Here is a 26,650-nt window from a genome sequence, read left to right as displayed (position 1 = left end):
TGACTGTTGGGGTGCGGGTAAGGCTGAAGCGAGAGAACCCACCCAGCTCCACCTCCTCCAATGCCATAACCAGTATCACTGGCTACCGCTGCTGGATGGCTCCTCTTTTGCTTCAGCCTAGACGTTTCTCAAGAGAGCATTATTAGTCAGTCACGTTTAGGGTGACAAGAGGCTATCGGGCCTCAATCTCTGTTTATCTACTGAGGGAACTTAATTAACATGTCTGACAACTATCAATATCCTACAAGACAGGCATCAAGTCCTGTACCTAATTCATCCTGGACGCCACCATGAAGGATCATCACCAGCACTCTCTCTTCCAGAACAGGCTCTCTTTCAGACTCCTGTGTGCCGCCTTCTGTTTTGGATTCTCGGGTGCTGCTCGGGGTAAGCTATCCAATCTCTGCATCAATGAGTCTGAGCTGACCTCAGGGTAGGCCTCGACGGGGGCCTCATTGCTAGTACCGTCGCAGAACAATCCTTCATTGATCAGTTCCACCTGCATGCCAACTATCTTAATGCTTCCGAAAAAGCCAATCGACTATCCGACATAACTTCAATGGTACACATTGGCAGTTTGCCCGGCGCTCTTGTCGCATTTATCTCGTGCGAGCGCATCGGTATGCTATGGACTATGCGTCAAGCTTGTCTTCTTTGGATCACCGGATCTATTATTTTCATAACGTCACATACACTCGGACAGGTGTATGCTGGGAGATTCATCATGGGATTAGGTATCGGACAGTATGGCGTGATCGCACCCATATACCTGGGAGAGGTGGCGCCACGAGAGATTCGAGGTATGATTGTGGGCATGTACGGCATGTCAGAATATCTAGGTATCATGATTGGGGTGAGTAGTCGATTGGAAATACTGATTCCTGGAAACTGATGGTATCTAGTATTTCTCCATTTGGGGTGCCTCCCTTCACATCCCGTCTTCCAGCGCGAGACAGTGGATTATTCCACAAAGCATTCAAATCATGTGGGCAGGGTTACTTCTACTCGGCTCTCTGTTCTGTGAAGAGAGTCCCCGCTTTCTGTGTAAAACGGGTCGCCCTAAAGCTGCTTTACGATCCTTTGCAAGATTATGGAATCTGTCGTTGATGGATCCTGGTATTCACGTTGAGATGGCGAACGCTCAAGCCCAAATTGAACAAGCGGACAAGAACAAGTCTTTTCTGCACTTCCTAAGTGCTCTCAAAGAGCTGTTCACGACAAAGGACCATTTGAGGCGGATTGCGTACATTTTCGCACTTCAGTGCCTAGGAGAGTGGTCAGGTCCTAATTCTGTCACAAGTGAGTACACTAGGTGGTTCTCCGAGCGTTCTTTCTTGGATGCAGACTGATCAGACTGTTCTAGCTTATGCCCCTGAGCTTTTCGAGCTTTTCGGTATCGAAGGGCGTTCGCAAAAGCTCTTTACTACAGCAATACTAGGGGCTGTCAAGTTTGCATCTGCGCTAATCTCTGCTTTGTTTCTACTTGACGCATTAGGTCGACGAAAGACCCTTTATCTTGGTCTTATCATCCAGATTCTAGCCCTTGCCTACGATTCAATCTTTCTCACGGTCTTTGAATACCTGACGCCAAGCTCGCATCAGGAGTCGGCAGTCAAGCATGCAGCCATCGGGGCAATCGTCATGATCTACATGACTGGACTCAGCTGGGCTCTCGGATGGAACTCTATTCAGTACCTCATCCCAGCGGAAGCATTCCCACTACGAGTGAGGATTGTCGGAGTAAGCCTGGTCACACTGTGGCATTACGTCAACCGAATTGGCATTTCGAAGGTCTGGTCCAACTGTTCTCATGGCTCTACTTATCCATGACACACTGACTCCTATAGGCTACTCCTATGATGCTCCTTGCCCACCATTCGCTCACACCCGTAGGCACGTTCTGGTTCTTCACAGGCATATCCCTGCTGGGACTTCTATTCGTCTGGTTCTTTGTCCCGGAAACCTCTGGCAAAGGACTTGAGGAGACGAACACATTATATACCAGTCGTCGTCATCTTCTGATACCTCATGCGAATATGAACGATGATATGAAATTGGGCCAAATCGCGGAATTGGCCCACAATTCTAGAAGCACAAGCGACAACAGCTCCGATCAATTGGCCCGCCGTCGGTAGGAGGTAATTCCGCGTATTTCCGTGATGCTGGCGATCGATCCAGATCCGTGTTCACTCTTACCCCGCATTCTTGTCGGATAGTCTCGACGCCTCCGCATTCTTCAATATTTCACGGATCATTTCCGACCCCACCATCCCAAGATTGGCGCCGGTGTCGTTTGATGCCCGCTCCTATTGGTGATAGCACTATCAAGCAGCATGCATGACTGCAGTCACGCGGCGGCTCGCCGAACAAGATCACGGAATTGTCTCACCCCGAAATCTGTCCTTAAAAGGTCCTTGCATCTTAGTATTAGTCGAAGCTGTGAGCTCTTCCTGTCTTGAAAGCATTTGCTCTTTGTGACTTTGAACCAGAATGGTAGAAAAGATGCAGGATCGCGATCACTACGATTACATTATCTGCGGGTAAGTCTGGAGTTATCACAGCTCTACATTCATGCGAACTGCCTATCCGTTGGCTAACTTTCGACCAGGGGAGGTACCTCAGGATGTGTTGTGGCAGGGCGCCTGGCTGAGAATCCCCAAGTTCGAATCCTCGTTATTGAGGCTGGACAGCATAATAAAGATCTGGAGAGTGTTCACATGGCTGGGGGGTGAGTCATTCTGTCCCAACCAACGCGCAATATCACTGACGATTGGATCAGGTGGCCTATCAATCTCGATAAAGAAACAGACTGGAACATCGTTACTCCACCAATGCCTGGTGTTGACAACCGGCAGGTCAAGTTGAGTAGAGGCAGGTTCTTGGGCGGCAGCAGCGGTTGCAACGGAACCCTCTGTATTCGCGGATGTAAGCAAGACTATGACGACTGGGGCCTAGACGGATGGAGTGGTGAAGAGTTCTTTGGATACATGCGAAAGGTTGGTAACTTATCTTCCATGGCAACGAGCGAATACCTTTTGAGCTGACATGGCATGCGATTGCAGGCCGAGACTTTCCATTCCAAGCCCTGGTTCAAAGCCAATGATGAGTTCCACGGGCAGTCTGGGCCTTTGCATCTCGAGCCACACGACCTTGCACCAATCAGCAATCTTATCATGGACTCTTTTGTCTCACAGGGTCTTCCACTTGACCATGACATGTTTACAACTGGGGAGACGCCGCATGGGTGCGGCCATGTGCCACGAACAGTGCACAATGGTATCCGTACGACAAGTAGTGATTTTATCACCAAGGGGTACCTTCGGTCCAATATCACTGTCATGACTGACACCACAGTCGACAGGATTCTCATGAGACACGGCTCCAACGACTTGAAAGCTGAAGGAGTGGTGGTGATCACGCCGGCTGGCCCTAAGTCTATTTATGCGAAGAAAGAGATTATTGTCAGCGGCGGGGCATATTGCAGCCCAGCAATTCTCATGAGGTCTGGAATAGGTCCCAGGGAGGAGCTAAACAAGCATGGCATTGAATGCCAGGTGGAATTGCCTGGAGTGGGACAGAATCTCCTCGATCACATGGTGCGTGAACTTCTCTTTCTCACTTGCATCATCTTATCAAAACACGCAGCTCACTCATTGAACTTAGATTGTTTTCATCTTCTACGAGACAACAAAAGCGGGCTTGACAACCGATTACCTCGTGCATCACGGTGACAGCTTCGAGAAAAGCTATGCACTATGGAAGGAGAAGAAGGAAGGGTTCCTTTCGACAGTCCCATTCGGTGCCTTCGCATTTGCGCGGCTTGACGATCGTCTCAAGGACGAGCCACTTTGGAGGGATGCACCACGAGAGCCCGGTCGTGACCCCATGGGTCTGACACCGAAGCAGCCAAATATTGAATTCTTCACTACGGAATGCTATGGTGGTCCGAAACAGTACGATCAATTTCCTATCGACCACAAGCATGCATTCTCCATCATTGCAGAATTGTTTTCTCCGCGATCGCGAGGGAGCGTGACACTATCTTCTAAGGATCCGCATGATAATCCTATCGTGGACTGCAATTATCTTTCTGATCCACTGGACCTCCTAGTAATCACGGAAGCATGCAAATTTGCCAATGAGATCATCATGAAAGGGGCCGGAACGAAAGACATCGTGAAAGGGTCGTGGCCACCCAGTCTGACTCATCATGCATACACGGAAAGAGAACAATGGGTTCCTTATGTCAAGGAGCACGGAACGACTTGTAAGTCCATCTCGTCTACAATTCAGTGTAAGTTGACTAATGTTAGCCTCATAGGTTATCATGCAGGAGGAACTTGCGCCATGGGCAAGGATAGCGACCCAAACGCTGTGCTTGACAATAGGTTAAGGGTGCGTGGGGTATCTGGATTGCGTGTTGCTGACTGCAGTGTCATGCCAACCCTGAATGGAGGCCATACCCAAATGCCGGCTTACGGGATTGGTGAGAAATGCGCTGACCTCATCAAGGAGACCTGGAGCGCAACTCCACTGGGAGGGGTGTCAAAGCTATGAGTGCATTGCTTTCCTTTCTTCATGCTTTCACTTTTCGGGTGTACGCAGTATGCAACTCGCGCCAATTGGCTCTTTGTCCTAACTTGTGCGCTTTTCAGCCCAGCCCTGTATGAATTGTGCCTGATCTGTTGGTCAGGCATTTGTTATTGATTATCTCACCATGTACTCGCGATGAGAACTCGAACATCAACATAAGATGTAACGACTAGAGTGCATGCACCCTTGAAATATAATAACCTTACCTCATACCTTCATGTAGTCAGTTAACTAGATGCCCTCTTAGGAAAGCAGACGAGCCGGCATCGGCCTAAGCTTTCGGGACTAGCCTTGTGAGCGGGTCACCACAGCCAATGATACAGAGACCGGATTATCAGCCTTGTGGAGGCTAGCGCGAAGCCTACTGTTCCGCTCTGGCAGATATTGCTAACATAATTTGCCGATGACTCTGTAGGGCTGACGACTCTAGGCTTTGCCAGGTCTGATATCTCACGCTAGAAGACCCTCGGTGGAGCCAGGAAATGCCGTCTTGTTGTCACGCAATTGCGTGCTTTTTAGCCCAGTACGCCCTGGGTCTGGATCCTTGGGAGGGTGAAAAGAAACGAAAAGATTAAGCTTTGACGAGGCGAAAAGAGGATAGATTCCGAAAACAGCTTCGATTCAGACCTACCCTGGGCACTACACTATTATCACAACAATCGATGAGGGACAATGGCCTTCTAGGGATTTTTAGGGTTTAGGGCGTCAGTGAACCGACCACCGAACTGATGTTCCCTTCACACTCTCTCCCCAGTCTTTTTGCTTTCCTCGTCATTTGTTTATTTGTCTCTGACGTCGCTACAGCCCACATCAGCCATTTGGCTACTGTACGTACTTTTGTTTACGCCGGAATGTCTCAGTCCTTTGAACCTGGTAAACCTGGTAGACCTCCGGTCCTGCCAGTCGTGGAATCGTCTTCCGAGAAATCCAGCAAAATGCAGATTTCTAGCAAGGAAAGCCATTTGAAGCAGAACATTGACAGCAATTACGCGGACCTGATCTGTGTAGTGCTGTGTTTCTTGACGGGTCTGTGCGATAGTTCTGCCTTCAATGCGTGGTCGTGTTTCTTAGCTATGCAAACCGGTAAGCTATCCCACGACTACCGAGCCGAATCATGCATGTCGTCTAAAACTGCGACAACAACAACAACAACTAACGAGCCATGCCAAACAACCAGGCAACACCATCGTCCTCGGCCTCGGCGCCTCCAACCTCCCCCGCGACTCCCCCTACAGCTGGCTTAAATCCCTCGTCTCCATCAGCTGTTTCCTGAGCGGCTCCTTCTGCTTCAGCCGCGCTGGCCGCCTGCTGGGCCCGACACGCCGCGGGACGCTGTTCGCCTCCTTCATGGTCCAGGTAGCGCTGATCGTGATCGCGGTGGCGCTCATCCAGGCCGGGCTGATCTCGCAACCGGACGTCAGCAACCACCAGCACCACCCGTTGCTGGACCTCATCCCGATCGGGCTGCTTGCCTTCCAGTCTGCGGGCTCGATCAACTCAACGCGCTCGCTGGGGTACAACGAGATCCCCAGCGTCGTCATCACGAGTGTGTACTTTGACATTGCGTCGGATATGAACATTTTTGCCGGCAAGAATGTGAAGCGCAATCGCCGCGTTGCCGGGGTGGTGATGTTGCTCGTCGGGGCTATTGTCGGGGGTTGGCTGAATCGCAGTAACGGGGGTATGGCGTCGACCTTTTGGTTGGCCGCGGGAATCAAGTTCTTGATTGGGTGTGGGTGGTTGGTCTGGGCGCCGAAGAAGCAGGATGGGCAGTAGTGTTTGCGATGGGTTAGTGTATACCGAGGTAATACAAGTTAGAGGTTGCATGGGGGTGGATGGCCGGGTCGCTGTATATAATGGATTCATGGGGTGAGGGGGGCATGGTTGTTCTTTAGCGATTTCGTTGGGCATGCATAGACACAATGGTAGACTTGAGGGTGTAGTAATAGATGTCTTCTTCCTAGAGAAGTTATACAGTCAATCATCATGGTGTAGTTCTGGTGACCATACAAGACATGTCTGTCATCATTCATGCCCGTCCATTAATTAACCCAACCTTGTTATAACGCCAAGATGCATCGCAGTGCAGGCCTGGACTAGAGACGGCTCTAAGACGTCTCGGTATCACCTATGTACACAGTATAGTTGTCCAGGGCCTGGCTGCTCTGGCTCGGCACCGAGTCGAGTTCTCAAGCGCTGAATTTGCGATCAACGACCGTGACCGGCAGAACCATCATTCAAAATAGCTATTGTACAATTTGCTCGTCCTATCTCGCCACTCTCACCACCTCCCAGTCAACCATTTTAAATGCGTAATGCGCTTAATCGCGCATGGGACGGAGGGGGCTCTGGCGGGGGAGCATCATCGGGGGGCCTCGAGCGCGGAGCCAGGCGTCGTTGTATGGGCCCTCAGTACGGATGACGCTGCCGATGGACATAAAGAGGCTATTCATGAACAGAAGAGTTAGCAGGAGACTTGCTTTGAAGGACCGACCGAAAGACCAGCCGCCATTCAGCAACATACCCGAAAGTGGCACCGGAACCAAGCATATATTTACCCAGGGTGCGGAAGACGCCGTTAGGACCCGCTCCATATTGGAAGATAGTGACGGTGCCTACAATGTGTCAGCTAGTCTGATTTGCGCAGGTTGCCTCTTTCGCAGAGACTCACCGATGATGAAGCCCATGATACCACCAACAGCTGATGAGCGATGATGTTAGCTAGAGCCCTTGCCACTCGAGATAACTTGGACAAGTTAATGCTTACTGGAACCCATCAGAGCACCCATCTTCACTGTAGAATGGATCAGCATATATCTCGACAACCCTGGAGCAGCCACAACGGTTTTGCTTGTACTGCGGATGGGCTGAGACTTACTCTTCTCGAAGGTGTTAGGGCCGTGGGCCTGAGGGGGGCCAGCAACGACAGGCATGATGAATGATAAGAGAATGCAAGATTAAGGTGAGATATAGCAGAATAGATCAAGCGTACACGAGTCCACGAAGAACACTCCCGTCGTCAAGATGCAAAGCGAAGCTCCAGCGCATGCGAAGACCCGAGGCTCAGACGATGCCCACCACCACGTGGTACCGCCTGCCTAATTTGCGTGTATTTGCATTTTGCCTGCAAGATAACTTATTACATAAGGCACGTGGTGTTCAAGTCACGTGCGTATTATAGCCTGAGGCACCAAAGCTAGGGGAGGAGGCCGTGAGCTGATGATGCGGTGGGCTCCTCCTCCCTCTCTCTCTCCCGCTTCATGTCGCCGGTTCGTCTACTTTACCCACCCATAAGAGCTGGTCGCAAAATCGTGTGATCCTTGTGCGTCGAATTTATATTCTACGGCGGCCTCAGAGCCTATGCATGGCGGCGTTCCCGTCCTGCGTGTGGCTTTATCTTGCTTAGTATCCCTTGAACACATCTCTTTCTCTGGCCCGTTGCTTCTTCCGGTCGCTCCTCGGGTTGGGCCAAGACCTTGACGTCTCCCTGGTCTCCTCCCACTGCGCCTTCTTAAATCTCCCCTCCCCTTCCCCCAAAACCCACTTGTGAATCGGATCTCGGCCTGTTGTACAAGTGAGGCACTGGTAAGTCCAATGTGATCTATCTTATATTAAAGAGGGGCTAAGGGGCCCAGCGGCTGGCGTTGCTGCCTCGACTCCGAAGGGGCTTGATGTTTATCGAGTATTGTCCGGAACAATTGCTAACGTGATCTCTTCGCAACAGTCCTAGTGCGCTCCAACAGCCTTTTTTGTTTGTCGGCCCGAGAGCCATCGCTACAATTTTCTCGCCTCGAGAATCTGTGGCGACGATTTCTGAGCTGCTGGTTGTCGCCCGGATCGGATTCTCTCTTGCCCTTTTCGCATTCACCGTTGAACGGACAAGCGTCTATGTGATAAATCCCCCCGAACCGCAATTCTCTCGATTCCGCGCCTACCATCTCCGGTATTCGTCTCCATGACTGCTGTGGCATCACCACCTAGCGTGCAAACGGGGCCTCACATGGGATGGTTTGATACTGGTAGCGGAGGACAGGGTGCTTTCTCTTCAATGGACGCGGAAGAAGTGTCTCGGACATTTATGCCTCGAAAGACCGTCCAGAGATCGAACTCTTCGTCATCCCTCCGATCCAACGGCTCCACCTCAACTACTGTGGCCCTTTCCGAGCAGAATTCAGGCGCCGCACAACCTGCGGCTACAAATAGCTGGAACAAGAAGAAACCCTCCAGAAATCTCTGGCATACCTCGAACTCAGAGCCGCAATCCCTAAGGGGCATTGCACCCTCCTCTCAAGCCATGCCAGCCTTCTCTTCGGGCTCTAGCACCATAACCGCGGTCCATCAGCCACCATCCATTGTCCCGTCTCAGAATATGTTTCAGCTCTCACAACAACAGAATGGCCTGCGCGCTCCGAGCGTCCTACAGGGTGATCCACCTGCCATTTTGACCCTCTTGCCTATCAACGGTACCTTCGAGAAGAAACAGATTACCGTGCCTTTTTATCCAGAGGTAATACGCATTGGTCGACAGACTAACGCCAAGACAGTGCCTACGCCAGTGAATGGATTTTTCGACTCGAAGGTGCTTTCACGGCAGCACGCCGAGATTTGGGCCGACAAAACCGGCAAGATCTGGATCCGTGATGTCAAATCGTCTAACGGTACATTTGTGAACGGAAAGCGTTTATCTCAGGAGAATCGCGAGTCAGATCCTCATGAATTGCGCGAGAACGATACCCTAGAGCTCGGTATAGATATTGTTAGCGAAGATCAGAAGACGATTGTTCATCACAAGGTGTCTGCTAAAGTCGAGCATGCTGGTATTTATGCGTCCATTCCCAACATTCTCGATCTGACGCTGGGCGATCTGGACCCTTCCGCCGGCAATGGTCTTGTCCCGTCGCCGCTCTCGCAGCCTATGTTGCAGCTTCGCGGTCGGTCGGGCAGTACTATGAGCAACCGCAGTGCGCAGAGTGCAGCCAGCAGCCAGTTCAATGCGCTACAGCAACAACGTCAGATGAATTACTGGAACTCACCGATCTCAATAGAGCAGGTGGTCAAAAGACTCACGGTAGGTGACTGTGCGCCCATGCGGTCCGAATGGGGGGCTAATTGAACGATCAGAGTGAAATGAAACAAGCCAAGCAGCAATCTCAGGAGCTTCGACAGACCGATGAGTTCTTGACGACCTTGATGAAGCCCGGTCCGCCCGAGAAAGAGAAAGCGAAACACTCGCCGCCTGACACGAACGCCTCTCGTGCGATCAATGGCAGACCAAAAATACCTCGGGTAGACTCCTTTTCACGATTCTCCGAGCCTCCAGCACCTCCTCCCCAACAACCACTACCTGAAAAGCCGGATGCTTTACCTCGAAATGGCACAGACTCCCTCTCCCCCTTGAAGCGTTCAGATACCGAGAAGCCTAAGCTTGGTGGCAGCTCGCCTGTCAGTCGCGACAACAGTCAGATCCTTTCACTGATTGAAGCATTGTCAACCGCCAAGCGTGAGCTTGATACTCAAGGCGCCCGTGTCAAGGAATTGGAAGCTATGTTGCTCCAGGAGCGTACTGCTCGCGAATCCGCCGAAGAAAAGGCTCGAAGTCTGGAAAGGCGGACTCTTGCTAATGGTGCACATGCTACCTCGGTGTGTAGCGATGTAGACAATGACACCACGCAGACTGTGCCGCTAGACAAGTCTGTCGAGGAACCGGCCACCGGAGTTGTAGCAGAAGTTGTGACCGAAGCTGAGCAGGCGGGAGCGCCGGATATCCGAACAGATGACCTCCAACATCGTCTGGAAACGATGATCCAAGACATGGAAGAAATGAAGAAGCAAGTGACCATGTTCAAAGAACAGGCACAACATGCACAAAGTGAAACGGCTGAAGCGCGCAAGTCCCTGGCGGAGATGATTGAGACATTACGACGAGAGCGCGCGGAGCGTGCCGAGAGCGATGCCAAACTGGAGGAGTCAAGGAAGAGCGACGTTGCCGATGCTCCTGTTATGAAGGCGGAGAACGTGGCCGAGAAAGAAGTCCCTGAGCCTAGCGACTCCCGGCTGCAGCATGATGCATCACCTCGCATGAAAGAAAGCGACGGTGCAGATCAGAAACTCGCCGCGCAACCTCACCGGCATGACGTGTTGGAGCAGTCCGGCCCCTTTGCGTCAATGCTGGGAGTCGTTTTGCTAGGTGTTGGGCTGATGGCCTATTTAAATGGTTGGCAGAAGATGGATAAATGATAAATGTCCTGCCACCATGTTATGTTTGTCTTTTTTAAGCGAACAGCTTGAATTGTTTTATCTCGAAAAGGCCTCCCCCGAAGTTTGTCATTCCCCCCCCCCCCGGTGGCCTTGTGGTCTACCCCCATCAATCCTTATTACCCCATTTTCTACTCCCGTCATATTGATTTATAGTTCTGACTCTTCTTCCCCCGTGTACTGTGAACCGACGCTGAACAGGGCTTCTGCGTTGGCTGTGGGGTTTCCTTCTTCACCTTATGCACTTCTCGCGGCCCCTCTTATATGCAGTTGTTGTTTTGCATAACCTGCATGACTCTCGCTACCTTTCAGTTGTTAGATATTATTTCTTCGTCGGTACCCTGTTGTTCCAGTAACGAATCCCTGGCAGCAGTGGTTTATTTTCCGTTAATGTTTTTCCATCATGGGCAGAAGCAGGGCATGTAAGGCACACCCGCCTTTGTATTAGGTTACATAGCACCAGTTCTTTGAGTTCAGCGAGACGAATGCTTAGCTTTTCTTGAAGTGTTCTTCGTGTACATTTTTTTTCAAGACATTTTTGTTCCAGATGAACCTATGATTCAACCTAGAGGTACGAATGGATGGACATCATGGGTTGACTTGCCCTGTAGCTGGAAGTAGCTGGATGTGGCTTGTTTAAGGGTTGAGACAGCATGTGGCACTTTGAGGACATGCCTTGCTGTCTCATTTGGCTGTCTGCTCGGGACTTTGCCGACTTGCGATGTGTTGAGGCGTAGGCCGTGTAGGGTAGTCTTGCAGGCCCAGTTAGCCTCATAGCAGTCCTGGTCCGGATGAGTGGTGGCTGGCCCATCGACTGTGGTCAATCCTCTTTCTCTTCTGATATCGAACCCTCGCCACGCGACAGAGAATCCTCCTTCAGCCCTTCAGCCCAATCACAACATCAACCATGTTGACCCACCTCGTCCTCGACTCCGGCAACTCTTCCTCTTCTGCTTCCTCGGCTTCCCCAGTACCCTCCCCCTCCTCCTGCTCCTCCTCCTCCTCAACGTCCCCAACCTTCTCATCCTCCTTCCCCTGCCCATCCACTACTCCCATCTTCCTCAACCGACTCCTCCGTTTCTTGATAGCCGCCTTGGACAACACCCGCCCACTCCCTTCCTCAACCCCACTCTCCACCTCCCGCCTCCACACCTCCGCCTGCTCTAGCACCCTCTGCTTCGCCTCCTCATCAACCTCCACATCATCCACCACCATAACGCCCCCCGTCCTCACCTCCACCCTATACCCCTCCGTCTCCGTCGGCGGCCTCCGGAAATACTCCCCCACCGCCACAGCCTTGCCAATCGCCCGCCCCGTCGCCTTCACATGCACCTCCTCCCGCCGCAACGCCTCCTGCACTTTCGCCAGTAGTTCCGCTTGCGATCCGGCCCCAGTTCCGGCGCCTGCCCGTCCGCGGTGTTTGTGGCTGGAGGCGTTGTTGTGCAGGGCAGCCGTCGCGCGCTTCTCGGCTTGGCGGAGGAGTTTTCGGACGCGCGTTACGACACTCATTTTCGGGGTCGAGGTCGAGACGTAGATGGTTTTTGGGGTCGAGGGGCCGGTGTAGGGCGTTGGGGGGGCGGGGTGTGGGATAGGGCGTTTGTGGACTTTTGCGTCTGGGTAGATATTAGTTGTGGTAGGAGAGAGCGGGGAGTGGTTGAGAATTTAGATGGTTGGGGAGGGGGGGGGGGGTGGTTTCTCTAGGTAGTGATAGGACTCACATGTTGGGAGTTTGGTCATGTTTTGGTTCTTTTTGGTGAAGGTTAGCTTGGAGGAGGAGGTTGTTGTTGTCGTTGACGAGGATTGTTGTGGTGGCATTTTGTTGGATCGTTTGATGAGGTGTCTATTCGGTGGTGCAGTGATGTTGTCGGTTGGTTCAAAAGTTGAGCAAGAGGTTGAAGAATGATTTGGAGGTGATTGCGACGGAGCCTGCCATTTCTTGGGTGGTTGGCCGGATGGGGTTTAGGGGGGTTCTTATCTTATCGCTTTTTGGCTCCAGGGATCTTTTGGTAGATGGTGTAGTTATAGTTATCCTGCAGTCAGTTTACCTGGCTACGGAGTAGAAGTACGCAGCCAAGAGGTCAAGAGAACAGACGATACCACGACAACCCTTCCATCCGATGCGAGTCATCTATACTACCTATCATTCAAGCCATACCAGACTAAGCCTAACGCCGCCCATTCATGTACATACCTACCGTTTGACCATCCAGCTAAAAAACAGCCTGCTCTCGCGGCTGCTCCTCCGTCGACGAGAACAACGCCCTCGTCCGACTCATCGTGCTCTTCTTCTTCCGCTCCTTACCATTCTTCTTCTTGCCATTTTTAACGGACCTGTTTTCCTGCTGCGCGTGATCCTCCGACACCACCGGCTGAACCTCTGCATAATCCGGGAGCGGCTCCTCTGCAACAGGCTCTGGGACACGTTCATGGGCAAGATCTGGGTCAGCGACGGGGTCGGGGGCGCCGGGGTCGGCGGCGCCGGGCTCCTCATGGATAGCGCTCGTGTACCCCCATTCGCGCGTGCGGGCCGCCCAATTCCCCCACCCGTCGTTCCACGAGTCATCTGCGGTGATCTCGTGTGGTTCAGCCTGATGTCCCTCATCGTTGGGGATAGCCTCCTCCTCCACGATCGCCTCCTCGGCAGGCGCGTACCTCTCGGCCGGCAGCTCGTCTGCATACTCCGCCTCGTGGGCGGCCGTGGGTGCAGTAGGCGCCTCTGAGTACTCCTCTATCGGCTCTTCGGCCACCGATACGGGATATCCCTCCGATACATCATGGGCACTGGATGGTGGGCGCTCTCTGATCTGCGCCTCCAGTCTCTCCAGGATTGTCTGTCCCTCATACCGCTCCTCCTTCTCCTCCTCCTCTTCTTCCCCATCGATCATCTCGTCGACCGACACAGCCCGCTCATCCGGATACTCCTCCGCAATATCCTCCAGCCCGCCGCCGCCACCACCGCCACCAGCACCACCAGTCATCATCCCCTCGTACCCCGACCTCTGCATCCCACTCTTCATCGCCCGCTTCTCCAGCTCCTGAATCCTTGCCTCGTAAATGGACACAAGCGCCTGCACCAAGAACCGATCAAATCCCGTCTCCGCGCCGAGCAGATACTGAAACCGGGGCCGCTCGAACAGGTCCCGGTCCTCGACAAATGCGTCGGCCATCTTCCCGCGCACATAATCATCAAAAAACCAGGGGTCGTAGTCCGGGATCACCTTCCCGCCGTACACCTTCCGGGCCACCCCCAGCACGTCGAAGATGCTGAGATGGGTGTCAAGCTTCTGCAGGTACTTGCGTGCCAGGGTCTGCAGCCCGACCAGCTCGTATTTGGCCGCCACGCCGTAGACGAGCACGCTACGCCGGTACTCGGTCTTGGTCCAGTCGCTGCCGCCGGCGGGGCGCAGGGTCTGGTAGCTCCCCGTGTGGAGGTAGTGCACGACGGTGTGGACGATGTCGTCGTCGACCTCTGGGAGCGGGATGCAGGGGACGGTCTTGGTGATGAAGTGCGGGTAGGTGCGGAGGATGTCGGTGAAGATGGGGGATTGGCGGAGGTAGTATTCTGGGATGGAATATTGGCGTTCGTGAGGGCCGAGGAGGACGATGATGCGGCGGGACTCGTAGGGGCTGTTTTGTCGGGTGGGGGTTTTCAGTTTTAGGGCTAGGGATAGGGAGAGATGAGGCACACACGTACGAGGAGTCAGGCTGGTCGTATTCATCCAGGTCCAGATATGTGTTCATCCGTGATGACGATGTGGTTTTGGGTGGTGCAAATCGGACGGATGGGCCATGCGTGCCGTTGCTGGTGGCGTGGCCGTTACTTTGAACGGCCATTGCTTGCAGTGACTGTCAAATGCTGCCTTTGTTCGTTTCTTGCGTCGTAATATTGTGAGGTATAACCCTCGTTTTCACAACTCAACAAACTTTCGGAGGATATTCTCCTTACCCTGACACTCTCCAGGGGCAGCGAGAGCTTATACCTCCCCACTCCCCAGTCAAGAGAGCATGACACAAAGACCCAGTTTCTGCCTTATGAGCTGTTCATCTCATCGTGGAACCAATGGCCGCCCTCCACATCAATGACTAAGGTTCCGGGGACGGTGTTTCGCCTTGCACGGTCCACGGATGTTCATTTGATGGAAGCATGTTGCCTGAACTTGACTGTGGTGGGTGCGTTAGGCGGGTTTCAGATTGTGTGGTGAGGATGAGGTGGAAGGTGGAGGTGGTGAGTTGGCGCTTGGATGCGGGGTTGGCTTATCTTGTGAGATGTTGTGCTCCGCTTGCCGCATGGGCCGGGGGGGGGGGATTCTTGGGGGTTTATTGCGAGGGGAGTTTCACTCACTCAGATGATATTTTCATTCTGTCGAAAGTATTCGGCTGTACCCCGGTCGTGGTGATCTCGTTTCGCTGTCTACTAAGGCCCACAGGAAATTCGCCTATCTATCTAGTCAGCCTCTTCACATCTCCTCAGAAGCCAAAGTGCTGGCGACATACCTGAGCGAACTCCCAATTTTACTCCAGAAGAGTATTCTCACGTACAGCATTTGGGGTAGTGGGTGCATGGGGTTCCACTGGGACCGTCAACATGGCGAGGAGAAGACAAGATAATCCCAAGAACCACGGGAGCCAGACATGGTTGCCCCATGAGGAACGAACTGCCAAGCAAGGCCAGCATTACTGCTGCGATCGCCACGGGGCGAATGACGAGAAAAGTGGTAGTCCTCTTCTTATCTTCTGAGGCGGCTTCTGCAGCTACGAGGTGAATCACGGTGATGATATTAACCAGCAAATCAGACAGCTCTAACCTTCTTCACACAAGTCTCCTAACAATGCCAAACGCAGGGAGAGACAGCGGCCATGTCTTTCGACAACAATACTCCATGGAATCACGAGAAGAGCTGGGACGGGTCAGCATAGGAGAGAGAGCTCGAGAGATCTGAAAGATACTCGGCAATGCTTGCTCCTAACAATCTCTTTGTGCCCTTGAGAAAAGCCAATTCCTCCTGGACAGACTTGCCCTTGCATCTGGCACTCGATACCGTGGTGTTTCCTGGGAGAATCTGGTCACACAGAATGCTTTTGAATCGTTTCGCCCAAGAAGAAGAGGAAGGCTGTCAGAAACGGTGGTCAACCGAGTCGATCAAGCAGCAGAGTCTTGCTTTGTCATGTCTGGGTGTGGTTAACTACAGGTGGTTGACTCTATTGCGATGGCTGCGCGTGGAAGGAGATCAATCGCGTCTTCGGAGATAACGCGAGCTGGGGCCATGGGTGGTATTCCTTGTTCCTTTGATGAGTGGATACTCACTTACCTGAGTTAAGTATGTCTCAGTGTGTGATGATTGGCTTCGTTGCTGAGGTGAGATTATAGCGCGATGCGCTCCGCGTATCTCGCGGGAAAGCTTAGGGCAAGTGTCTATGCAGCCATTGGCCATCCTCTCTTTTCGCTTCTTGCATCTCATTCATCTGTTCGTCTATTCTTAGTCAGACCTCTGATCGACATTGCTCTTGGGTTTAATTCGCAACCTAATCGTCGCTGATCATCTGTTGCTGCGCTAGATTGACCACCCGCTTGACATAACTAGTTAGTAGTACTAGTATTGCACTAGATGAGAGCTCTACATATACCGGCAGCATCCGATCTCAAGGTCCGACCTTTGTAATCTTTCAACTAACTCACCTCAAACGCGTCACCCACCTCTTAGGAAAGTTGCGAAACCAATTCAGTCTCAATTTGCTCTCATGGAGTCTGTCGCTCTACCCTCCAGTGCCGACTATATCATTGTCGGCGGGGGGACGGCCGGCCTAGTCGTGGCCAGCCGTCTATCCGAAGATCCAACGATTCAAGTCCTGGTTCTAGAGGCAGGGCCTGATAGAAGCGCAGACCCTCGGTTACAGGACCCCTCCTTGTGGCTCACGCTGTGCGGGTCCGAGCTCGACTGGCAATTCAAAACCGTGAGCCAGCCCGGTCTCAACGGCCGCGAACAAGCCCTGACAGCGGGCAAAGTCCTCGGAGGCTCTGCGGCCATCAACACAGGCATGTTTGTACCGCCCTCTCTTGCTGGGATGGAGGCATGGAATGCCATGGGCAACACCAGCTGGTCGTGGGACAACCTACGACCATATCTGCAGCGGAGCTTCACAGAGTTCGCGCCGCCTGAGCTTACCGCGCTGCGAGAGCAAGGGGAGATGAACATGCAGAAGGACGAAACAGAGTCGGCCAACGGTCCCATCCAAGTCAGCTATCCGACTCTGACAGAAAAGAGCAACCACCCGCTTCTCGATGCTTGGAACGAGGCATTTACAGCAAAGGGCTATGCGTTCCAGCCAGAATTGGTAGTTGAAGGAGCGACGGTGGGGACTCGGCCTTACTCGGCGACTGTCAATCCAGCTTCCGGGCTCCGGAGCAGCGCCGACACCCGTTACCGCCGCCCCCAGCCGGAGGAGACGGCGCGGCGCTCCAACCTGCGGATAGTGACTGGCGCCACGGTGGAGCAGATCCTACTGTCGAAGAACAGTACCGACAGTGATGAGGCCGAGAGCAGCGTGCAAGCCACAGCCGTCAAACTCCGTCTGGCCGATGGGACCGCAGCCCAAGTTCAAGCGACCAGAGAGGTGATCCTCGCAGCCGGGGCGTATCAGACGCCTCAGCTGCTCGAGTACTCAGGAATCGGCAATCCGACCATTCTCACACGCCACGGCATCGCCCCTGTGATCGTCAATCCCAACGTGGGGGAGAATCTACACATTCATATCTGCTATGCGCAGCCCGTCGGGCTCACGCAATCGCCGGCGGATGATAGCGGCACCAAATTCACACCGGGTATCCAAGCCTTTGCATTTGTCCGGACAGGCGAGGAGGCGGCACTCGCTGCCCGCCATCTCTCTGCTTGTGTGGACCACGCGGAATCGGCCATCCGCAAGACCATCCTCGAGAACCCAGACGAAGCCACCGCGTGCATGATACTCACGGCCGATCCCGCCAATAGCTTTGCACTTCTCGTTGCGATCCCTTGCTACCCGTTATCCCGGGGCAGGGTCCATATCACCAGTAGTAGCAGCAGTAGTAGCAGCCCGGACACTGGTCGGAACAACCAGGTTGAGGTCGATCCGCAATGTCTCACTCACCCGCTGGATGTCGAGCTCATGGCCCGACACGTGCAGAGCTTGTTGGAAATCTCCACTGCTCCGGCTCTGCGGCCGTTCATCGATGGTTCTGCCGCGATGAAAGAGGTTCCTCTGCAGGACTTGGAGGCTATCAAGGCGTTACTTCGCGAGCGAGCAATCACCACCAACCACCCATGCGGCACGGCGGCCATGCTGCCCCGCGCGAAGGGTGGAGTGGTCGACCAGGAGTTGAGAGTGTACGGAACAACGAATCTGCGCGTCGTCGACGCCAGTATCTTTCCCTTGATTCCGTACGCAAATCCAATGGCGACGGTGTATGCGGTGGCTGAAAAGGCGGTTGATCTGATCCAGGCTGGACGGTAGCAATGATGGGGAGGATTATGATGGGTGAAGTTGTTCATGATATGCCGCTGGAAAATGATAACAACATCTGATTGAGAATTGCGATAGTCTAGGGAAGAGAAAGATGGAACAAATCGATATTGTTCTACTAATTCTTTGCCCGCCCAACCTATGGTTTCCGAGAATGTTGCCATAAGCTCTTAAGGTCATCACCATTCACTTCCCCCCCCCTTGTTTTTTAATCCAAAAATAAGCACTGTGGACACCCTTCGTCTGAGATGAGCTAGTATTCATCAAAAGGATCGCCCATATCCGTAGTTACGTGTCTAGTAACATCCCGCGTTTTTCTGCAAATAAGAATAATCAGAGTAGTGGCATAAGTAAGCAATAAGGAAAACATATACTGTACCATGCAAAGCTCAGCAACCTGTCCCCCCACAAGTACGACCGTCAGCAAGATATTCACATCGATGAAGATTGAAGGGTCAAATCGCCTACATCATCGCAGAGACAGCTCTTCCATGGAACAACTTGCGGGCATGCACTAATCCCATCGTATGCATTGTGGTCTTCACATTTGACTTGCTACAGTCTCCAAATTTGTGGTTAGTAGCACAGCCTTACACTTATGTTCTTAAGTTGGGGCTGTCACCTCCGCATTGCACGTCAACTCGATGCTGGTGCACATGTCCGGTCGCTCCAAAGGAATGGAATCGGCCGCTGTCATCGTGGCGAGAAGCGTGAGGAGAAGACCTATGGTAGATTTCATCATTATGCTGATATGGTGTCGGTCGAAACCGAGATTGACAGAGCCGTTATGGATAAAGGGAAGAACAGAACAACTCGCCCCATGCGAATTTCAGCTGCGCGACAAGTGTGCTTTTGAGGATCTTCAACTCTCTTTAGATGATTCTAAGACACATTGTTGGCCCGGAAATGGTACTTTTAGAGCTGCATGGGACCGCAATCGAGGTGCTTCGGGGAAAACAGTGAGCATATTAAAGTTGTGAGGAAAGGGAGTGCTTGGCCCAGGGAGATGCATCTCACTCAACCTTGTTTCTGATCATGAGCTCGTGCAGTATATCAGCTCCCCCCCTTGCCTTCTGATTCATGATTAGCCATGCTGCCAATATTGTTATTGCTGAGCACTATAAACAAAACGCGACACGACTGAGAAACAGACTGGCCTAGCCAACTGGAGAAAAAGGGGTCGGGCTGGGCAGCAAGGTCAAGCTTAATCTCTTGTTGCCTTGCATCAGCTGGATCTGAGCTTTCAGGGTATTCGGTGGATTCCTGTCAGCCAACATACAAAGCGAGCTGCTATGTGCAGCACTTCAGAGACTTAGCAGTAGCTTCGGTTCCTAGGTGGGAAATGATGGGCCTTGCTGTTCAATATGTATGCTTGATCGAAGGGTTGTCCCTTTTTTTTATTGGTAGGTGATGCAACTGTAAAGTATAACATCAGGAGAAGAATATACTTCACTGAGACTACTGAGGACCAAGGATGCTCCTCGCATGGAAGAGAGACCTCCCAAGGGCAAGAAGGATAATGTCTAAGGAAATTTGTTCAGTCGATATTTCGATGATAATACAGATCCTCACTCATTGAGACACTGGTATATATACAACAGGATATAGCTATAAATCACAAAACATAGCATCATACTCATTATTTCATGAATCGTTCCAGAATCGCTGCGCTTCAAATAGAAAAAAGAAAAGAGAAACGATGTCGCTGCGCAGTCCATCGTTGTCAAGACCACATGTCCTGCAATAGGATTATGCCGCAACATGCACTTGCGGCAGCGGAACGGTTGTCGCTTGAGATGCAATCAGTCGTCGCAAACCGAACAGGGATAGATGATGGCGACTGTGTTTAATCGAGAGTCGCTGCTTCTCGGAGGCGCGTGAAGAGGCCATGCGCACTAGCCCGTTGTCGGGCACTGCATTATTCTCGGCATCGCGACGTCGCACCATGGCCTTGACAGCCTTGGTGATCTGAGTTCGGATCGGGGTGGATTCGGAATTATGGCGGCGGTTTGTGGAGTGGTGGTGATATTCCCCGTCCAGGTCATCGTCGTCAAAGTAGGTTTCGCGACGGTATCGTGCGTTGTCTTCTTCTTCAGCTGCGACACAGCGACGGAAGATGTGGTGATGACCCAGACACCGGCGGAGGTCTGGGGTTTGAGACTCGGTTTCGCGCTGGAGTTTCCCACGCGAGATGGCGGCCAGCTTCCCTGGGATGGCAGGTCTATTGGCCAGGGGAGCGAGGGTGGAACTGAGACGAGGCGCGGTGCGACGAATGACCGCCGCGGGGATGCGGAAGAACTCAGTTGAGGATGACATTGAGGAGAGCTCAAAAGATTGAATTGGAGTCTTGCTTCTTGCTTATTGGAATGTAGTCCAGTGCTTGAGAGGGGATGCGCTCCGAGTCAAGCGGGCCATGATGGCTTTTATGTTTAAATCGTCGTGCTGTGGTCGTGGTCCAAACTGTCGATATCGTCAACATCATTTCTCGAACCTTGGACTGCACGAGGAATAACCCATGGTTGGACCATGGAGTCGAGCTTGCGAAGCGCAGGGCTTTCCCCCGCTGTAACGTCAGACATGAACTCAATCGACGCGCATGTGGAATGTGTGAGCAATGAGCAACTTGTGTTTTGTGTGCTTAGTGAGCGTGGCGACCAGCCCTGCCCTGCCCGACATTCCTGATATCATTGCAACGCCCTTGTAAATGCTTTGATTCGTAAGCCCCTCCCCTCCCAGAGAAACCACCGCCCCACAGTAATCACTGGGCTCTCTTTTTTCTCCGCAAGCTGCAAGACTCCTGAGGGGGTTTCAGAGCACATTGGTTCGTCCCCTTTTGTCACGTTTCATGATCCTCACGAAATCACCTGCTACCGGGACTGCGTCCCGCCGCTGAGAGAATCTCACCCCTCGATAGATCTTCTACTTAGTGCTCAATGATCGAGATGTAGTTTTGATTACTCCACTCCATCGCTCCGCTTTAATCTCTCTCTTAGAGAGGTCTTCTTAGAGAACCTGCTATCGCCGAGCAGCCCCGTTCCCATCCAATTATGGCATAGTAAGACTCGAGTCCATGACGACGACTCTCATATGCATCGCGTAAGGCCATAAATTCCAAATGACTATCCGCCCCCTTGAGAATTGTCAGGATTCATTCTACAACCCACAAAAGGCCGCGTGTCGACGACGGTAGAAGCAATGGAATGACCAGATAAGAATAGCCAAACCCGTCAATGAAGTAATCGATGCTTGTCAGCGTTTTCACAAGCAACATGAAGCTGTTATCACCCAAGAGCCAAATGCCTTAGTACCCAATACCGGAGCACTCCCCGGTGTTTCTGGTTCATACTTGAGGGTCAGGGATTAACTAGAATTGGTCCTTGCTATGGTGGCTTTCCGCCAGGTCCCGTAACGGAGTCAGCCACCCGTCAGCCACTGGAACTCTCCAGTGACTCCCTTCCCTCATTGTGACACCAATGTAACTCTACGTATCCGTCCACAGCTTTTCAGTGGGATCATCACCACCGATGCACTTCTTGCTCGATTCAGCCTCCACCTTCTGACACCGGTGACAGCGATCAGCCCTATCCTGTGAGTTGGAATGACGTCGTGCCAGAGTCTTCTCGAAACAACAACCCCAGTGATCGTCGGATTGACACGAACCACGAGTTGAGAGTCCTTTGCTCACGATGCTGTCGATCCGAACCTAATAAAGGGCTTGGTGATCCATGATGCAATGGAGGAGGCAAATCACCAAACTTTATCCTCGAAGTTGTATAGAAAGGATTGTTGCCGTGGATTTCCGTGAGTATGCGGGGTGTTGTCAAATTTAGGGAGAGAAGATGATGGCCGCAGTACTCGGCAAGGCTCCTCCACTACTAACAAGTTGCGTGAGTGGCACACATGCCTTGCATATTATCACGCATCACAGCAGGCACTTGTTTAATACTGGGTGATTCTAGCATCATCTGCACCCCATGCAGGGGTCGATCGATTGTCTCTCAATCCAGTTACTTTTATTGTCGTGAAATGCATATGCATGGTTTGGAATGAAAGGTCGCTTTTATCTGAACATGCAGCAAGTAGACAACTCGGATAACAGAATCTCGAATTAGTGACATTCCATGCCTCAGAAATCTTTAAACGGGAGAGTGGCTATCCTGCCATTATGACTTCCAGTTGCTATATTCGAACTCGTCTACTCATGCCGTGAAAATAGACTTGGTCTTGTGCCGGACTTACGCTCAGAGAGTCTGAATTCTGCCGTTGTCTGGCCACATGATCTAGTTTTCATGATTCAAGGTCGCCCATTTGAGTAGCCTGAGTAGCTTGCTTGTCGGGTCATAACGGCCTGTCAGTTGGACATGACTATCCGACTTCTAAGTAGTTCTGGCACTTGGCACTGAGTCTGCAAGAGCGAATGGCAAGAGTATATGCATATTCTGGGCATCAGATAGACAAGATGGCTCAAAAGCACAAATCATTGGCCTGTGTGTCACCACGGGAGAAGTGTCGGGGGTGATTTCAGCATTAAGACAAACTACCTACATCTGGCCGAAAAAGATGGGATGTATATACTCCGGCATAGTAGCAGCGCGCTAAGGTGCACCGCTTATTGGGCCGGAATGCTTCAAACAAGCTTTAGTTTAGCACCGGGCACTAAAACCACCACCGTTTCAATGCAGCTGTCAAATAAACGGCTCACCGATTCCAAATATCAAAAACTATACACTGAGTCGATGAAGGTATAAGATCCAGATACTAAGAGCCTGCGGAAACCGTTCGTATAACAGACCCCCCCTCACAGTAACAAACACAATCAGACTAACCTATTTCACAGTGAACTATGAAACCTTTTCCTTCCTGCCGCGCTCTTCGCGTTTCTTGGCTTTTAGGCGAGGATTATATGTATTTATCTAACAGCCGTAAGCTTCATCAAGGAAAAGGGATTCGTCATCATCACCAACTAAGGGGGCTCCCCAGAGATGACGAAACTGAGAATTGTTCAGTACGGTAGTTCTAAATGTCCACCACCACAACAATCAGATGCAGCCGCAGCACCTGCCCAAGAGCCGGCACTTTCTCCGCTGTACTGGCTGCCACCCAACCAACCAAGCGCATTCTTGCTCCTCAATCTGCCAAGCGAGTGACTGGGAAAAGGGCTACCGCCGCAGCCCAAAAGTATAACTGCAGTGCTTTCTGATCCGCGACCGTCCAGTCACGGCTAGTACTGCCACCACCACCACCACTGATCCAGACGATCCGGACTCGGCAGCAGGAAACACGTTACAAAGATGCGGACTACATCGAACCCCTTCCACCTCCGCGACTACGACAACTGGGCAATGAAACACGAGATCAAGGCGCGGCTCAACGGGGCCGCAATCCTCGAGCCGCCTGGCAGATTCTTCTCGCACCACGGCACCAGGGATTGGCTTTGTCGTCAAGAGTGTTGGGGGATGTGGCAGTGGTGCGGCCGTCGGAGGGTGGTGAGAACTATGCAGCAGAGGAGTTTACAGCGATTGACTTGTGCGCACGCTGGGGTCTTATCGGGCGGTGCCATATGTGGACGCGGAGGAAGTATAAAGGGGGAGAGAGAGCGAAGAGTCGCGGACAAAACTAGGTTTTCGTCTGGCGCATTAGTTTCCGGGGACGATTGCAAAGAGGATCACTTGTTTTGAGGAGTCAGACAGGCTGATTTTGAAGGGCTAGGTGTATTTCGAAGCGGATAGGAGGGGGGGGGGATGTTGGAGAGGTGTACGGGGTACGTAGTAAAGGGAACGTCAAGTTAGTGTGAGTACCCGGAATCTGTGATTTGTGAATTGGCTGTAGTACCACACCAGCTCCTTGTCTGCAGATGACATTCTATCACGTTCTTCACATCTTGCAGCTGAGCAAGGATTAGGGCCGCCTCAAGCGCGGTTAACCACAGTTTCTCTTTGTTTTTTCGTTATTCTCTGGTTTCTTACTCACGTGCAGAGGGTAAGTTAGTTAACTACCTAATTACATAAACCCCCCGAATGCTGCACGATGCACAATAGTATTGGACGACAAAGATAGAAAGCAGTGACCAATGGCATTACAGAATCAGCTACTCAATTGCTCTAGTCAAACCTGCTGCCCCCTACACGTCATGTCATCGGATGGGAAAAGTGCCTACATGTGTTTCCCCTGCCTCGAACACTCGAGGTGTTTGTCCCAGGCGCAGTGCATATAACGGCACGGGAAAGAGTCTCACCGACACCGTGTGAAAAGGCCCTGACGACTTGCAGCCGAATGCAAAGCATAAGCAATAAATATGTGCTTTTCCTTGCCTAGTGTATTTCGTGCTGAACATTCTTCCGAAAAAAAGGATGAAATATGTGTATCGAAAAGAATTAGCCGAATGATCTACCGGGACGTACTGTCCGGAGTACAATATTTAGAAGTTCTTCCGAGGTCGGTTCCTGTATAAAGCGGCTTCCGTCGAAAGAGAGCGCGAGGCTAACGCAGTACCTCATACATCGATCACAGCCGTGAATTTAGCAACAGAGGAGCTGAAGTCAAACATTCTAAGAGAAAGCCTACGCGAATGACAGCTTCGGATGCCTAGGATGCGATGGCTTTCTGTGACTTACCCGTCGGCTTGATCCCCCGTGTCGATCATGAGCGAATAGTCTAGGGAGGCGTCGATTAGACAGTTTGCTTTTATCCATCGTACGTCAATCGTCAGGCAAACAACTACAGACATTTCGAGGATCCAACGATGATTGGATCCTGACCATTCGGCAAGCAAGAAATAGACTTTTCTCCAGGGGGGTTGACATTATCGATCGCCGTCTTGAGAGGTTTCAGAAAGGCCTTCTCCACCCATTGACGATGAAGATCACCCAACCCATACTTCCTCTCGGAACCGAACAACGGCAACTCAAGGAGGATTTACGGAGTAGAGGAAAGTAAAAGAAAATGGCTCGGTAAAGTGTCCTCCTTGGCATGTCTGCTTCGATGTGGGATTTATCATTGCAAATGGAAGGATCCTGTCCTGAGTTGCTTGCTTTTTCGCTTGCCTTCCAATGAGGCTATTGCATCCCCTCGTGGGGATTAAAGGTACAGACAGTAGTCCAGTTAGTTCGATTCAGGCAGGCTGCAGACAGCACCAATGCAAGAACAAGAATTAGAGGAACCCACCCCAATCGTAAAGGGAATGAGTCATCTTTGTTAGCAGCTGAAGTTGAGCTGCAGGAGGGAGGAGAGGGTTGTCTCTGTCTAGATCTATCGTGCGGCGATTGGGGGCCGCGACCTGTTCGAGAGTGGTCGCTCCACCGTGTCAGTGGTAGTATAGATATTAAATCACTAGTATATCCCTTCATTGGGCGGTACTTTCGTCCCCCAACACCAACGCAGTAGGTAGGACGAGCCATAGTCTCGTGCACGGTGCGATAGTTCAATGCTTCGGACGGAGTAAGATTCAGGTCCCATTCATTAATTACCCAATTCCCCATCCCACTCACATCCGGTTCGGACTCATACGGTCGGGATCATGTTTCAGGTCAGAGACAATAGCAGGCAAATCGGGTGCCGCCGTCATCCCGGTGGAGGACCACCGAGTACCACGGAGTGAAGGCGCAGTGATAGAGGCAGAGTGATGGAAAACCGAGAGACTTTTGCTTTTAGGGTTTCTGATCTGTGCTACACAGTACTCTCCCTACGCAATACACCCAGGAGCCTCATAAGTGTATGACGCAACTCGCGATGCTATTTTGAAACTCTGTGATCCGTGTCCTGCACGTAGTCTTCCCGTTCGCATGTCAATGACCAAAATAAGTTGTGAGTGCCATTGCCTTATGGGGAGTGTGTGTCACGGTGTATTCCTGACAGTGGAGGGTCGATACTTTACCTAAGGTACCCATCTGGAATAGATTGCGTGTCCTGATTGAGAGACCCACGGATAGTCCCAGAAAGTCACCGTCGGGACCCTCACTTGAAGGAGCCTGACACCAGGATTGACAGGCACGCCCACGCTAGACGACAGCCTGTCGGATTCCTTTATGCTGGTAGTTTGATACTCATCAACTGGAGTAACATTGGATGATCTCGAGGCTGAGTGACTGACAGAAGAGTGATGATCGGGATGCCTCAAGAACTGATTGCCTGTTTTTGCCCCCCTTCCCCTGCTCAAGGAAATTTTGCAATGCAGGCGTGACCAAAAGTCCAGTCACTTGACACTCTGGAAAGAGAGAGAAAAGCGTGCGCGCGCGCGCGCGCGCGCGTGTGTGTGTGTGTGTGTGTGTGTGTGTGTGTGTGTGTGTGTGTGTGTGTGTGTGTGTGT

General features: G+C 52.0%; 9 protein-coding genes across 9 annotated transcripts; 5 read left to right on the top strand and 4 right to left on the bottom strand.

The window, feature by feature from the left end:
* Positions 1–290: 290 nt before the first annotated feature.
* On the top strand, positions 291–2,533 carry BP01DRAFT_409786 (general substrate transporter; the record flags this gene model as incomplete). The annotated part of the gene is made up of 5 exons (XM_025578860.1): positions 291–387; positions 438–853; positions 903–1,299; positions 1,364–1,791; positions 1,848–2,533. 5 exons carry the CDS (start codon positions 291–293, stop codon positions 2,133–2,135), a joined length of 1,626 nt encoding a protein of 541 aa, XP_025426551.1. The 3' UTR covers positions 2,136–2,533.
* On the top strand, positions 2,311–4,797 carry BP01DRAFT_351089 (GMC family oxidoreductase). Its single transcript, XM_025573825.1, has 6 exons — positions 2,311–2,540; positions 2,609–2,728; positions 2,780–2,996; positions 3,063–3,596; positions 3,664–4,267; positions 4,322–4,797. The coding sequence occupies exons 1-6, from the start codon at positions 2,491–2,493 to the stop codon at positions 4,555–4,557; spliced, it is 1,761 nt and encodes a 586-aa protein (XP_025426550.1). The 5' UTR covers positions 2,311–2,490; the 3' UTR covers positions 4,558–4,797.
* A 647-nt stretch (positions 4,798–5,444) lies between these two features.
* BP01DRAFT_351087 (YoaK family protein) lies at positions 5,445–6,369 on the top strand (the record flags this gene model as incomplete). The annotated part of the gene is made up of 2 exons (XM_025573824.1): positions 5,445–5,676; positions 5,771–6,369. 2 exons carry the CDS (start codon positions 5,445–5,447, stop codon positions 6,367–6,369), a joined length of 831 nt encoding a protein of 276 aa, XP_025426549.1.
* A 156-nt stretch (positions 6,370–6,525) lies between these two features.
* On the bottom strand, positions 6,526–7,670 carry BP01DRAFT_361153 (MGR2/ROMO1 family protein). Its single transcript, XM_025576082.1, has 5 exons — positions 7,472–7,670; positions 7,361–7,387; positions 7,265–7,294; positions 7,118–7,208; positions 6,526–7,038 (listed from the first exon to the last, which is right to left on the bottom strand). The coding sequence occupies exons 1-5, from the start codon at positions 7,524–7,526 to the stop codon at positions 6,915–6,917; spliced, it is 327 nt and encodes a 108-aa protein (XP_025426548.1). The 5' UTR covers positions 7,527–7,670; the 3' UTR covers positions 6,526–6,914.
* Positions 7,671–8,548: 878 nt separating this feature from the next.
* BP01DRAFT_369788 (putative cytoplasm to vacuole targeting Vps64) lies at positions 8,549–10,830 on the top strand (the record flags this gene model as incomplete). Its single annotated transcript, XM_025576565.1, has 3 exons — positions 8,549–9,661; positions 9,739–10,233; positions 10,267–10,830. 3 exons carry the CDS (start codon positions 8,549–8,551, stop codon positions 10,828–10,830), a joined length of 2,172 nt encoding a protein of 723 aa, XP_025426547.1.
* An 894-nt stretch (positions 10,831–11,724) lies between these two features.
* Positions 11,725–12,663, bottom strand: BP01DRAFT_377747 (ribonuclease P subunit p20 family protein; the record flags this gene model as incomplete). The annotated part of the gene is made up of 2 exons (XM_025577018.1): positions 11,725–12,461; positions 12,567–12,663. The coding sequence occupies 2 exons, from the start codon at positions 12,661–12,663 to the stop codon at positions 11,725–11,727; spliced, it is 834 nt and encodes a 277-aa protein (XP_025426546.1).
* A 395-nt stretch (positions 12,664–13,058) lies between these two features.
* BP01DRAFT_387231 (uncharacterized protein) lies at positions 13,059–14,682 on the bottom strand (the record flags this gene model as incomplete). The annotated part of the gene is made up of 2 exons (XM_025577724.1): positions 13,059–14,475; positions 14,543–14,682. 2 exons carry the CDS (start codon positions 14,680–14,682, stop codon positions 13,059–13,061), a joined length of 1,557 nt encoding a protein of 518 aa, XP_025426545.1.
* Positions 14,683–16,335: 1,653 nt separating this feature from the next.
* BP01DRAFT_361148 (GMC family oxidoreductase) lies at positions 16,336–18,538 on the top strand. The gene has a single exon (XM_025576081.1). The coding sequence runs from the start codon at positions 16,588–16,590 to the stop codon at positions 18,334–18,336; it is 1,749 nt and encodes a 582-aa protein (XP_025426544.1). The 5' UTR covers positions 16,336–16,587; the 3' UTR covers positions 18,337–18,538.
* A 1,410-nt stretch (positions 18,539–19,948) lies between these two features.
* Positions 19,949–20,921, bottom strand: BP01DRAFT_361147 (uncharacterized protein). Its single transcript, XM_025576080.1, has one exon. It carries the CDS (start codon positions 20,659–20,661, stop codon positions 20,095–20,097), a length of 567 nt encoding a protein of 188 aa, XP_025426543.1. The 5' UTR covers positions 20,662–20,921; the 3' UTR covers positions 19,949–20,094.
* Between the last annotated feature and the right edge of the window lie 5,729 nt (positions 20,922–26,650).

This window comes from Aspergillus saccharolyticus (assembly GCF_003184585.1).
Source record: "Aspergillus saccharolyticus JOP 1030-1 unplaced genomic scaffold BP01scaffold_65, whole genome shotgun sequence".
Lineage (NCBI taxonomy): Eukaryota > Fungi > Ascomycota > Eurotiomycetes > Eurotiales > Aspergillaceae > Aspergillus > Aspergillus saccharolyticus.
The sequence above is the reverse complement of the archived record's forward strand: the minus strand, read 5'-3'. Positions and strand labels throughout refer to the sequence as shown.